The 14,670-nt window shown below is 41.9% G+C and overlaps 1 protein-coding gene and 1 long non-coding RNA gene across 5 annotated transcripts in view; one reads left to right on the top strand and one right to left on the bottom strand.

Moving 5' to 3' along the window:
* Positions 1 to 704: 704 nt before the first annotated feature.
* Positions 705 to 5,816, bottom strand: LOC139790298 (uncharacterized). Its single transcript, XR_011723447.1, has 2 exons — positions 5,297 to 5,816; positions 705 to 1,509 (listed from the first exon to the last, which is right to left on the bottom strand). It is a non-coding gene; the product is annotated as an uncharacterized lncRNA (long non-coding RNA).
* A 244-nt stretch (positions 5,817 to 6,060) lies between these two features.
* SLC44A1 (solute carrier family 44 member 1) overlaps positions 6,061 to 14,670 on the top strand; it is a 62,799-nt gene continuing 54,189 nt past the window's right edge. For 2 of the 4 annotated variants that reach the window (XR_011723445.1, XR_011723446.1), the window contains exon 1: positions 6,062 to 6,369. Coding sequence is in view for 1 of the 4 variants with exons in the window: in XM_071731925.1 (XP_071588026.1) it covers positions 6,343 to 6,369 (27 nt within the window). In the remaining 3 variants the exon portion in view is untranslated. Of the gene's footprint in view, positions 6,370 to 14,670 lie in introns of all 4 variants that reach the window. The other 2 variants (XR_011723444.1, XM_071731925.1) reach the window with 2 other exon arrangements.

The following is a 14,670-nucleotide window of genomic DNA, read 5'->3' on the forward strand; positions in this document are numbered from 1 at the left end:
CACACTAAAAGCTGTACAGAAAAGCCAGAGACACATAGCACATTGAATATGTGCCATATCTCCTTTAGTGTCTTACTCTGAGTAAAAGCTGAATCTTCCTTGATGAATGCTTCCTTGCATGGCATTAAGGAGTGTAGTGTGTAATAGTGCCTCCCTCCAAAGCCTCACTTCCCCTCTTCTGTAAGGAAACAAATGGCAGGTCCCTTCAGTATATATATTTTTTTGTTTGTTTGCTTTTTTGGTTTGGTTTTTTAAAGCAATGGCTATTGTCCAAGAGATTTATTGCAGCAACCCTACAAGACATTTGTAGCAGGCAGTGCTCCACCTGTAGTCTTACATCCTCTGTATGAGAGACAAGCCATAATTCTCTCAGGGTGAAATGACAAGAGATCATAATGGCTAATCATTATTACACTGTCTCTACAGGCAGGATTGCACTTGGCTATCTCTGCCTTGTCTCTGTCTTGTGGGCAACACGAAACTTTATTACACAGCTCATACGAATTACATTTTTCTGGTTGCTAGGGTGGCATAAATTGGACACCTATTCCCCATGCAACATTTACAAAGACTGGGTTTTTTAGGTATTTGGTTACTGGATATGGAACTGTCACGGTCCATAACTATTAATATCTTATATTTTGTTTGTGAGGAAATATCAGCCACTATGCATATACGTCCTAAAAACTGCAAAAGTAACCAGCTTTAAGGTTTGAACAAAATACAACGGTTTATTTCAGGGAAAATGACACCACGTTGAAAGGATCTCAGGAAGGAGTTAATAGTGGGAAAGAAACGCCGGGAGAGCAGGTTTTTAAACAAATTAATCACCCCAGGGAAAGGGCTGTTAAGAAAATAAAGAGGACAGTTGGCGTTCTTTTCAATCTCCGAAGAAAATCGCCTCCTCAGCGCCGGAATTGCTGTCTCTGAAGTCACTGGTAGGGGTGCTCTCTGCTGCTCCTTGGTGCTGCTTCCTGTTGTTGGTGGCTGCTTTTCGTTGCTCTTTAGGCTTTTGGAGTGCTGCTGATTCGCTTCGGTTTGCTTCTGTTCGCTTCTGATTTTCGCCTCTTTCCTCTGAATTTTTATAGTAAAAAGTTATTTTTCTCATCAATTATTGCCAGAGGTTGCAAATTGGTAAATGCAGGTCTTCTCTTTGTATTCAGGTTTTCCTGGAATTCTTTAATCTTGTATCTTGTATTCTTTATCTTGTATTCTGGTATCTGCTACCAATTTGCATTAGTTGTCTGGCGGCTTATCAGGAGTCATTCTGATTAGCATTCTGATGAGATTAGTCTTGATACATTTAAAGACTGTGAAGAGGGAAAGGATGGTGCTCTTGTGGAGGGGGGTTTTGCTGATGGAAATAAGTTTGATACATTTTAAGCAAAATATGCCGGTGGAGCCAGGGTTTTACTGATTCAAGAGGTAATTTTTCGATTTTCGGTGTATCCACATTACAGAAACATTTCAGCTGCAAATTGCTAGCATGATTCTGGCTCAGGCTGATAACTATGTAAACGTGAGACAGGTGTTTCAGTGGTGTGAAATGATCTACTCAAATAGTTCCTTATGCATAAGCATCCAACACAAGAAAGAAGCACAACAAGATAGTGCAAAGCAACATATTTTAATATAGAAAGGATATAAATTTTGCTTTCATTATGGCATGAATGGTAGGCAGAAACCATATGCTTAGAAAGTCATTTTACCACACCAAAATATTATTCTTCTAATGGCTTTTGAACACTATTGATAGCCACCAATGAACAGGACCTCAAATGTACACCTATGTTCTCTCACCAAAAAATACAACTCTAGGAGTACAATGGGCTAAAATCTTGCTTCAGAAGTGTGGAAAGGTTTCATCCTCCTTATTCATTCAGAAAGCTCTCTGTTGGTTGCTCTTTCCTTGAAGTCTCCAGTTCTTAAATTGGAGTAGACCTAATGTGAACAATTTTAGGGGTTGCAGCACAAAATAGAAACAGCAGATTTTCTGGTTTTCCCAGTAAGTTCACTGATTTCACCTGTTCCTCTGTAGTCGTGCAGATAGCAAGAAGGAAATTGTATCTTTGAGTTGTGAGGGCTCAGACTTACTGAGTAATGCCCAACTTTTCTTAGAGATTAAAAAGTCAGTAAGAATCCCACCATTCTAATTGCAAAGGAGGATGAGTCATATGATTAACCAAGTAGAATTCACAGCCAACAGGATCTTTGGGGTAAAAGCTGGAGTTTGTAAGATCCAATTCTCTACTTTGTAACTGGTGTCCTATGTGACTTGACATGAGCACCCATGTTGCAGTTCTCCAGCAGTAAACAAGTGCAATGGCCTGGTTGAACTTTTCAGAAAGACAACAGTTTCAAGTAGATTTTGAGATATGCAAGATAATGGGGTCACAAAGCTCTGAGTAGGTCAGTGGACTTTATCCACACTGCTCACAGAGACCAAGTGACACCCTGCTTGTGTTTACTGGAATGCCTTCTTGCATTATGCTTTCATTAGTGGACTGCTAGAATCAGCAAAACCACTCCTAATCCTGCACTGATACACATGTATGAAAGCTAACTGTTCACTTTATATTTATATAAAAGGAGTATGTGTGATTCTGTATTTAAACAGAGTTTAAAAACCCCAAAACAACGAAACGGGAATATTGAAGCTCAGCACACATGACAGGATTTAAAAAAAATACCTAGTGGTTGCCAAGTGTCACGGTTTAACACTGGCCCGGCAATTAAACCGAGTAACAGACGCTCTCTATTAATCTCTCCTCCCTGATAAGAAAGGAGAGAGAATAAGGGAGAGAGACTTATGGGTTGGAAACTAAACTTCACAACTTTAATGAAACAGTAATGATAAATAGGAAAAAATTACTAAATATATACAAGTATACAAGAAAATGGATACCACGTTCCTCCCCCCTTTGCCCCAATAGCTCTCACGTCACCACCGAGGCTGCAGGGCAGCCCTGGGAAAGTCCAGGCTGGACTCCTGGAGTGCAGCAGTCGGGAGCTGGAGGCAGGAACACACAGATAAGGGCTGGCACGGATTAGGGCCACAGGCAGACGAATAGACAGGATCCTCCCAGGATGCCGGGTGAAGGAAGGGAAGCAGGAAAGGCAGGAAGCCGGAAGCTGGAGGCAGGAAATCTGGCTTGGCCCTCGTGATCCCTCAAATTTATACTGAGGATGACGTATATGGGATGGAATACTCTGTTTGCTCAATTCTGGCATCTATCTTGTCCGTTCCTCCCCAAAGGAGGGATGCAGGTGGGACCTCTTTATGTTTTCCTCAGAGCTGAGCAGTGTCCTTGGCTCTGCACACCAGTCTCTAGCAGTAACTATAAACATCAAGTGTTATCAGTCCTAGAAACACACACTGTCTGAGAAACTTGCTGTTAATTTCAGCAAGTGCAACTACTTACAAGAGACTTAGCTAAAAGCAAAAGTACAAGAGAGAAAATCACCTTTATCCTGGCCCAAACCAGGACACCAAGCCACACAGGTGCAGATTTATTGGCAGGTGAATAATATTCAGCAGAATATTATTAAGCAGAATAATATTAAGCTGAGATTGTCTTTTAGAGCAGGGAAGAGAACACAGACTGTAACAATGCCTTGCTGATGCAATACTCAATTTTTATTGTCTGCATGATGCAACTCGTCTTTTTTCATTAATGCTAAAGTCAGGTTTGGATCACCTCATCATTGAGCACTTAGTCCAATAGAGAGCTTGCTTGAAAACTCTGCCACCAAAACTCATACTTAAGAACATATCCAAATGGTCTGAATTTTATTTACTGCTATTATAAGGGTTATTTCTCTCACTAGTATGGAACAGATGCAATATATTATTTTGTGCCTTGTAAAATCCTTAGATGTTTAAATATAGGTGCCTAAGGTCAGGGTCCTATACCTAGTGAGAAAACACAAATATTATCACACAGTGCTTTCTGGAATGTTTCCTAGTCTTCTGGTTTGCTCTCTCCCACAGTCTGAAAAGTGGAAGCAGTCTGGATGCAACCTACAATTCACTCAACTCAAGTAGTAGGGTCATTAAAAAAAAGCATGATTCTTATAACACTAAATCTGGACAGTCAGATTTGCACTTTAGCAGCTTGTAATGTAACCCTGCCTTTATTATATAATCACCTATTATATATATCACCTATATATTACAATCACCTTCAGAAAAGAATCCATGAAACACAACTTTTAAAAAAGCACTTAGGCATATGCTCAAAGTTCAACTTCTGTATTACTCAATTAAGATTCAGCAATTCCCATTTCTGACTCTTCCAGTTTAGTCCTGAAACACTAACCTGAGTGAACATAAAAGCTAATGCAATCATGAATAAGCAAGAACCTTTTAGGTTTTTCTCTCTCCTTGGTGTGACTAACCAAGCAAAGAACAGTTAAACTAATGAAACCCAGACACCTACCACTCCTGCTATTACCACTTCCCTGTCAAAAGCACAACTAATTTCCTGAGGCCAGGAGCAGAGATAAGCGCATTACTCTGCTGATTATCTCTTAACACTCAGATTTGTCCAAATGCTTTCAACAGCTATCACACATACTACACCCCAGCTACCTACCCTACAGCTGATATGTTTTCACAAACTTCTTGAAAAAGGCTCCCCCAGACACCAACAAAGGACTGGCATATTTTAATCACTGTAAGGCTATTATTTGCCATACATACAAACCTTTTGATTATTGTTTAGGATGCTCTTTTTTAAGAGTCCACAAATTTGGGTGTCTGAGTTTTAATACATTACTATATTCTGATAACTGTGCTGTATATGTTTAGTCTACATGCAAAAAGTAGGAGGCAGTACTTAAATAGCAGAATAACAGTTTTAGGTCCTAGATTAAACAAAATCACTGTTTAAAAAAAACCTTAATTTTGGTCTATTTAACAGATTCACTAAATCATGTATGGCACTGACATACTGTTGTTTTGGAAGCCTGATGAGACTCCTCCTCTAGTCACAAGGCTTCTTTCACTTGATTCTGCCTCTTAAAGGTTCATTTTAAACGTAAGTCATTGCAGTGCAATTTCTAATCATGGATATTCTGTTACGATGATTGAATTAAGCCTGCTTTGGAATTCAGATTAAGCAAAAAAAAATATTTTGACTTAAAAGTATCACTTAGTATGCTTAGGCCACATTCAAACAAAACTGCTGGGCCAGTGAATAGAAGAGGGACTGCCATTTTCCAAAGAGAATTCCATCCTGAGAAAGCTGTCACCTCTGTTGTCATGAAGAACTACAAGATTCAACTATGTACTTACTTCACTGGTTCAGAAGCTCTGAGGCATTTGTTGCTACCAGCATGGCTTAGGAACATGCAGCCTACCGCCCAGACTGAACTTTTACCAGCTGACTATGCAGCAAACCTCATCCTGATGTAATTCATGAGACCAGCTTTTTGCAGTGACTGAGGCGTGTATCTGCAAAGAATGATGCAATCATTTGCAAACATCTTTTGCAGTCACTCAAATGTACTGTTTCAAATGACTGGGTACTCCCCATGTTACACCAATGTTAACAGCTGGTCTAGAAAATGGTATAAATCATGCTAACAGCAGCATAAGATACAGGCCTTCTGGGCTCTGCATTTCTCAAGCGTCTTCCACGACCAAGGAAAGGCATCTGAAGTCCCCATCTCACACCTGCCTAGTACACGTACTACAGGACTTCTCAACCCGGGAGTACCAGACACTTGAAAAAAAACACCCTGCCCGGAGCACAGCTTCCCCACGCTGCTCTCCCCTATGCTGTCCCCTCCTACTAGCGGGCAGCGTCCCCTCCTACTAGCGGCCTAGGGAAAAAAGAGGAACCGTGCCCGGACCCGGAAAGGCGGCAGCCAGGGCTGCCGGACCAGGGGATATGAAGCCAGGCCAACTGCACTGAACTGGACTGGGCCAGGCTGTATCCGCCGCCAATCCCCCGTTACCAGCCCTACCGTCGCCTTGGCAACCGGTCGAAAGCGAATGCGCCACCGGAAGCCACCCGCGGCGCGGGGCGGCAGTGGGGGCGGAGCCACTGGCCAGGCAGGTACCCCCCGCGCCGCAGTACCTCGGCCCCTCCCCGCAGGCCCCGCCCCTTCACCCTCAGTCGCCGGCGCAGGCGGGGAGGATGAGAGGGCGCCGCGGTGGGGCGGGTGCTGCAGCCGTGCTCGCCTGACCTGGCCCGGCCGTTCCCCAGCGGTCCTCCGCGCCGCCTCGCACCTTGCCGCCGCCCCGAGGCGGGCCGTCGCGGCGGGTGGATGCCCAGCGCCTTCCCGCTGCCGCCTGGCGCCTAGCGGGCAACGCCGGGGCAGACACCCGCGGACGCCATGGGCTGCTGCAGCTCCGCTGCGCAGGTGAGCGGCCCGCGTCCGCCGCAGGGCCCTGCTGCTCCTCTCCTTCGCTCTCCTCTTCTCTTCCCTTCCTTCCTCTCCCCTTCTCTCACCTCTTGTCCCCGTTCCTCCTGTCTGCGTGCCTGTTCACCGCCGTGGCTTCGGCACCCCTCCCGCGCCCTGCTCTCCATGCTGTACCGTGGCTGTGTACCCGCTTATTCCCTCCATTGCCGTGCTTTCCGGTGGCCTGCATCCCCTTTTACTCCTGACAGCCCTGGTCTCCCATGACTGCACCACTTTGCTCCCTCCCACCACTTGCTCTCTCACGGCTGTGCATCCCCTCACTATACCTGTAGTCCCGCTTTTCCTGTGGCTGAGCACGCTCTTGCATTCCTCTTAACCAGACTCCCGCGGCTGTGAGCACCTGGCTTTCTTTCCCTCTCCCCTCTCTCTCCCAGCCAACAGCTCTGCTCTTCCAGACTGTTAACGTATTGCTCTCCCTTCCCACGGTACTGATCGTTCACGGATCTGAACCCTTTTACCCCCCTTCTCCAGCCCTGCTGCACGTAATGTGCATTGTTTTGCTCTCCCCATAGCTCTGGTCTTCCTCCTTTTGTCTGTACATCCCGTTGTTCACCCCTCCACCCCCATATCCCTGCTCTCACCATTCTGCATACTTCTGCGTCTGCATTGCTCTGCACACTGTTCCGTGTGCTGCTTCCTTTGTGGATCAGCATTATCTTGCCCCTTCTTCCTTCAAGCCCGCTGTCGCTGTGCAGTCTTTGGTTTACTCCATGCCAGTCCCCTGACACAGCTGCGACTGCAAGCCTTCAGCTCTGCCCTGCCATCCCCACAACTTTGCACCCCTGTCCTATGGTTTGCAGTTCTTCCTCCGCTCTGCCATGCCTGGATGCCCCCTGCTGCCCCACCCCGGGGAGTGGAGCTGTCTGGTCGGAGGACACTTGCTGTGTCCAGGGTCTCCCCCAGATCCCCTGCTTCTGGAAAGAGATACGGTCCTAATTACAGCCCCCTTCCCCACTCCACAGCCAAGGGTTAAGGTGCCTCCCTGTATTCTCTTCCCTGTGTGTGTCTGGTCCCCATGTACATCTCTCATTTTCCAGATCGGTTTTTCTTCCCACTCCCCCCTTGCACTCCTTTGGCCTTACTGATTCCCTTCCTGCCCCCTTCCCCCAGCCTCCGCCCCCCCCCCCCCCCCCCCCTCCCCCTCCATTCTCGTCCCCCACCCTGGAATGATGCTGCCCATCAGGGCACAGTCGGGAGCTTCACCCGGCGCTCCAGATTGTGGGTCTGCTTCCTATTATAACTTTACCTTTTAATGATACAACCAGGGTTATACTGTTTTTTGCTTGGCTCCTTTCTGAAGGCTGCAGGAGGAATGATGATGACTAACATTATGGCTGTGCCTTGCTTGTGGGTAACTTAGTTTCCTTTGGCTATTGCCAAAGGAACTTGCTGTTGCTGTATCCAGCTTCCAGCAGACTGCTTATGTAGGAAAGTCCTACAGTTTTTGTTGTTCAGGCCTTTTTATTTATTTATTTTTAATAAAGGCTCTGCTCTTCCAGTGCAAAACACTGCAAAGAGCTGTCCAGTTGCAATAGGCAACATCCTTTCCACACAGCAAATTTTGCTGCAAAGAGGAAGACAATCAGCTTTATGGTGCATGAAAAAATGGTTTAAATTTCAGAGAGCAAGATACATGCCAAATGTTAGAGGGAGATTTTTATATTGCTCAGTCACTGCAGTAGACTGCCAGGGGAGATTTTTGGAGACTTTATTGTTTAAGATTTGCTAGAAAACATGTTAGATAAACGTCAATCAGGACTGACTTAAGGAAAACAGATAGAGACTTGGAGCACCAAGAGTGAAGTTGATATTTTGAAGTAATGTTTTGAAGTCTTATTTGAACCTTATTTTCTGTAATTCCTATCCAAATAACTTAAGTTAAATACTTAATAGGCACTTTCTAGCTCTCCATTTGAGTTTGAATGGCTGTTCCTTGTTACATTCTCAAATGAAAATGCAGGCTTATTTGTGGATAACCTGAGACCAAAAGCAGCAGAAGAAATAGATGATCAGATGATCTGAATATCTGGTTTTATCATAGGTTTCAAATAACTGATTTTGTTTTTCAGGGAAGTTTTGCATTTCAGTGTCAGGGCACATGATGTTAATACTGTGCTACTGAACCTTTAATTTTACTTTCCCTATATATGCCAAGACATGGAACAGTAGTTGAGCTTTGTATCCCATGTATGTAACAAGTATAAAAAAAATGGTTGTTTGTGTAATTCCTTAGCCATGAGCAATCCTGTTTCTCCTCAGGAAATCCAAATCAAAGGGTACTTGCTAAATATTTTATTAGCAACAGTTTTGCCTGGTATATCGATTGCAGAAACCTTGCTACCAACAATGCAGCATTACATTAATGCTTAGTGTCTCTATTATCTCTTTTATCACTAGCAATGAATACTGTGTGCCTCAACTACTACTGTCTTTATACTTCCCCCTCTTGCTTCCTCTTGAGCTTTTCTTGAGCAGGAGTCTATCAGACTTTCCTTCACTGTTGCCTCACTTATTTTTGTCTGTGTAACTTCATCGTAGGTATCGACATGCAGTCTCTTGTATCATGATTCCTCATTCCTTATGACTTTGTTTTCCAGATTGATTTCTTAGTAAGTTTATTCTTTGGATCTCTAGCCTATTTGATCTTCATCTGCTAACCATAACTGCTATTTCTGAGACTGGTGAAACACCTTATCTGATTACTGCCTCTTCAAGCCCCTTTCTCATGACAGCCACCTCCTCATCTTATTTATGTTAATACACCTGTCTACTGGTGGTTGAATCAGGCCAATAAACATCTTCCAAAACTCTTATTTCATACTTGATTATCCATTTTTTCCCTAATGGATTCCCCACTTCCTTTGTTTTGCAGGTTGTCTTTAGCTCTGTCTTAGGCTTTTCTCTGTATATATCTTCCCCTACAGAATCTGAGAGTTTCCTGAGAAAACCTGATTAGAATTGAAAGTTTACCTTTTGTCAGTGCCCTTGCCTGCTACTTACAATGATGGATTTTTATGTTTGCTCTCTGCTTTACCTGCTGTCAGTTGCTTAGCCTGAACCCGAAGCCCCATTTGTTCAGTTTTTCTGTTTTATCTCCATAGTTCTGCTTTTCCACCTCTTGCTGCCGTCTTACAACCTTCCTAATTTTATTCTGAGTTACTGTCCTCCATCCTTAAAACTGACAGTCAAGTCTAGTGTTCCTCCCTTCTTTTCCAAACCCACTTGTGGTCATACAGTCTCTACTCTTTCTTCATAATAAATTCCTTCCAATCCCATTTGTGTGCTCTGCTGATACTGCCTTCCTTAAGATCTCTACAGGCTCCTTTAGGCCAAGTTGCAAGGATATCTCTCCTTTCTTACCTTTCTTGACCTCTGCAGCTTTCACTGCTGTCTGTATAAGCCTCTACAACTTGATGTATTACTCTCCCTAGGCTTCTGTAGTACTGTCCTCTCGTTATTCTTCACTGCCTTCTACTCTACAGCTATTATTTCTTCTTCTCTATTGCCATCTATGCTTGTGTTTCCATGTCTTTTTTGCCCCTTTTGTTCACTTGTCTCCTATTCTGCCAAGTTTTCCAACTTGAAACTGCTGTGAGAAATATTAGCTTAAATTTAATACAGCCATACCAGGCTTCCTTTCAGGTGTGCTGATTCTTTCCTTGTTTTTCCACTGTTGGAGTGCTTCAGTCTGGAATAATTCTTTCAGCACACTTTTTTTTTCCCCCATTTTTGGTCTTTCTTAATGGATGCATGAAGTTCTTCCACTTCCTTTGGCGTAGTATCTTCTGTGTGAGATCTGTGCTTATTCTTTATCATTACAACCAGAGTACTTGTTTACCTGTTCATTTCCAGTGTTACAACTGTGTCAACCTCTTTTTCTTTAGCTGATAATACTATTCTTTTTGTTTGTTTGTTTGTTTGTTTGTTTTTTAGGTGGACTTCACTGTATTTTAATTATTTTTTTTTAAGTTAGGAACTCCAGATTTGTTGTTGTTTTGACAGCAGGTGCTTAAGGGAATGTTAATGGGTGATCCATCCTCTTCTTGTCTTAATGTGACAAGTTTTTTCTAGTCTTATAAAAACCAAGGCCACCACTAAACCCACATTTATTCTTTGTCCCAGACATGCCTCCAATTTGCAGCAAGGTCTCAATCTTGTCTCACCTGTATCTTGGATTAGTTCATGAACATGAAAAGCTGTAAAGATAAAATAAACAAGACCACACAGTATTTCCCAGGCCCTAACACTGAGACCTCAGTATTTTGTCTTCCTTCATATAGTGTTAGCAATATAAAGCAATTATGTTTTAACTACCAAGCATCCTTCACCTGCAGAAAACTGGGAAGGGAGAGGAGATTCTATGTCGCAACTACCCCAAGAAAAAGTTGGTTTAGGTTTGTTTCTCCTTATACCGTTTTCAAGAACTATGATTTTTCTGCCTCCCCAGATATAACAAAGCCAACTTGTAGAGTTGTGCTATAAGCCAGATAAGCACAGCAATTGAAGCTATGCTATAAAGTTTGCTTGCTTTAAAAAACCTGTATTACAAAAGTGCATAGATTACTTGAATCAAACAGACCTTACAGCACAGCCTAACATTTATGGTGGCATGGGAGCTATGAACAGTATCTCCTGTAAATTCAGTTTCATAATGGACTAATACTACTAAGAAAACACCACTGATGAAGGAGAACAAAAAGGAGGAGAAGAGAATATTGCCATTCAACTGCAAAATCAGTTTTTCTTCTTTGATGAAACTGAAGATTTGAAAAGTTTAATTATTCTGTCAGCTGGGGGCTTTAGCACCACACACTTAAAAGATCTCAACGTTTAGGAGGGGTAGATACCTGTATCAAAAATGAGTAAAACCTTAAGGTCTATTGCATAGCAAATCCATGATGAAAGAGATGCACCTAGACAAAAGCTCCCATATTGAGAAGCTCATGATGAAGATACAGCAAGGGAGGACAGTGGTCTTCCATAAGGTATTGGTGTAAAGGTACTGGCAACCAGCAGCAGTATAAGAAAGTAGATGCACTGAGTTGATCTAGGTTTTTTTTTTTTTCTTTTTTCCCCCCCTCTCCTTTTCAAGATTTTGATCTCGTGTATAGTAGCGCACTTTGACCAAACAACTATAGTTTAAAGAAGTGTTAGAGAGGATCTGGACACAATAATTAATTAAGAGTACTAAGAGACTGCTCTAAGGCAACTGTAAAGTGTAGCTGACATAACACCCAGCAAGCTCATGCTTAGAGACAGCAAGAGTCAGGAGTCAAAAGTCACACACACAACATCAAACCAAGACCACTTCATTTTGGGCATGGGCACTATCACAGAAGATAGACAGCTGAATAATCGTGTTGATGGACAGAAACAGAATTAGTTGTGAATTCTTCTTCCAGGAGCTAAAATGCTTGATTTAGCTTTCAACGCATTGACTGTAGATGAAGCTTCTGTTCTAGCCTCTGGCAAGTAGCTGCAGTATGAAGGATGAAACATAAAAGCAGGATCCAAGAACAGTGCCAATGAGTCAGTCATCTCATGAAGCTGTTGACTACTTTTTTGTCTCTTAGACCAGTGAGGTCTATTCAGTTCCTGTGAAATATCAGGTGTTCTCTTAAAAACAGTGCCACAAGTGCACAACTTGTTCAAATAATTCTTTTGATCTTAGCATAGAAACAAATATTTCAACTATGTATCTCCATGGAAGTACTCTTTCAAATTCGTTGAGTATTTTCCCGCTGAAGACTACCTCCTTCTGAAGTTCAGAGTAGCTTTCGGGTCTGTCACATCTCAAAAATTTTAAGTAGCACATTATTTCCTTTACTTTGCCAGGTAACTTGGGGATGGAGTTTTATTCTTAAGACTACAAGAAAGGATAGTTTGGATTAAGAGCATGCATGGGGCATTGCATCCTTACAAGACACCTTTTTGGTAAAGAGTGGTCAGTTTTGGGAAAGTGATTATCTTGCATTGTTAATAGTGAATGCTAAATCCAGAGCTGGTGTTACTGAAATCTGTTTAGCATCTAGAATTCTGTCAGGCATCAGACTTCTAGCTTGGTAATTGTAAAGGCTTATTTAGTATCATTGAACTGATGGCTTTCATTTTTCTCGATGAAGAAATGACAATATTTCTTACATAGTGAAGATATCAACTGTCCTTATGCTATTTACTCCCAAAGTGAGCTTCCGTTAGCTGTCTGTGCCTTTTTCTCTGTTGGGCTGGCTGTAATTTTAGTTCCTTTGAACTCAGATAAGCAATTTCTTTTGTTCAAATCAAGACTTACAAACCAACTTGACAGAAACAGTTTCTTTGTTATTTTGCACTTGAATCTTTCTCACTTGAAGGAGGTGTTGGAAAACTGTGTAAATCTTATGCTTTGCTACTAAAAAAACAGTTATGCAGAGTGATTTCTACCTGCCGACTAGACCAATTGCTAATTTTTACCTCTTTGATGAGGCTATACTGAATGCTTTTTTGTGTATAAATTATAGAGACAAGTTTGTGTTTGTGAATATATAGCAGGGGCCTGCTAGGATCTGCAGCTGCTTTAAAGTTTTACAGATGTATGAAGTAAATAGGTTTTGCATTGATAGTCTTCCTGTCCTTTGGTCTAACCTTTTTGGTTTTGTTTGTTGACTCTTGTATGACAGCAATCTCAAGGACATCTGTATATGTATTTAAGGAGGAGTCAACTTAATTTTGAAATGCAGCTTTACTGTCCTAAGATTAATTTTCTCTGCTTTAATATGACTTCAGGACCCAGTGTGCAGTGCACTGCTATAGATGATTATTGCAATTTATAGGAAAGTTGAGATTTTGTGCTGTATTTTACATACTGGTTGCTAGCTGTTGCTATTTTAATAAGTAATATTGCTAGAATGTGGTGAGTCACAGCAAGCACAACATGGTGACTTGTGCCTGATATCCTCTCTTATTAAATGTGACGTAATTAAGCAGCTGCTTACAGCAGCAATGAACTCTGGCCTGTTTTTTGTGTTTGTTGTTTTTGTTTTTTTTTCTGCTTTCTTTCTTTTTAAATTGAAAACACTCTTGCTCCTCTCTAGGTATGTTGTTTAACTGAGGAAGAGACCTCAATGTTGTATTCAAATTGTAGAAACACAACAGGAAACACAAAGTATTTTCTTCAAGGTCATGATGAATATGTCCTAGGAGTGCCTGGTCAGGCTCCCCCTAGCTTGCTATGAAAAACTGCAGAATAATTGCCTATTTATGAGGAAGCATGCTTATGTAATAAGTTAAGGTCTTGACACATTCTTTCTCTTTCAGTTCTCCTCCTACCCTTTCTTCTGTAAATCAGATAGAGCCTTCTTACTGTTGGTTCCTATTAATGTAATATGCTTTCAGTGTCCTCAAACACTGCCCTCTTATTGTAATCCTGAGTGGCTTGCTTTCTTGTTATGCCAGAATTTTGGATCTGTAAGCTATATTTAAGAAGCTATGCAAGCTACTTTTCTTTTTTTCCCCAGAAAAGTAATTTTAAAGTTCTTCTGATCTACCTTAGAGTATATGGGGAGAAAAAAAATTAATCTGAACAGCTTTTATTGTGCTGGTGACATCCTTTCTATGTGACTGAGTATGGCTATTGGCTTCTCAGTTTCCAGCATTGTGCTGCTTTTCAGCTTTTGTACAAAGTGATAAGGAAGAATGCACATGACCAATATATGCAACAATTTTTTCAGAGTTCAATACAGTGCCACAAGGACCACGCTTGTATTGGCACATGCAAATAAGGGCCTCTGACCTCACAGAACCTTCTACCAAGTAGGCCTTTGCCTTTGAAAGGTAGGAGGCCTTCTGCAGGGATTATGAATACAGTACAAAATCATATTATTTTATTATTTTCCATTGACAAACCCATTTGAAGGTAGGATGCATTTTGAAAGAATTCATAGAAAACTGCTGTGAGTGTCTCCAGTAAGTGGCAAATTTGCTTTCACAGCAGTACTGTAGAGGCCATGAGCTCTTAAAGAGCTGTTATTTTTGTCTGGGATTATGGTTTTAGACACATGAAAGGGCGAAAAAAATAATGAAATGTTGACAATAATAAAAATAATTAATTTAAAATTTTTAAAGTAGTTAAATAATAGGGAAGATTACTCTTCACACATGAGCAGAGGCGGTATTTCCTATGGAATGTCCATTATCTGTGAAGACCACTAATTGGAGAGTTCTGCTGCCCTTTTGTTTTTCCCTTTGGTAATGTGGTATCATAAA

This window comes from Heliangelus exortis, chromosome Z (genome assembly GCF_036169615.1).
Source record: "Heliangelus exortis chromosome Z, bHelExo1.hap1, whole genome shotgun sequence".
NCBI classification, from domain to species: domain Eukaryota; kingdom Metazoa; phylum Chordata; class Aves; order Apodiformes; family Trochilidae; genus Heliangelus; species Heliangelus exortis.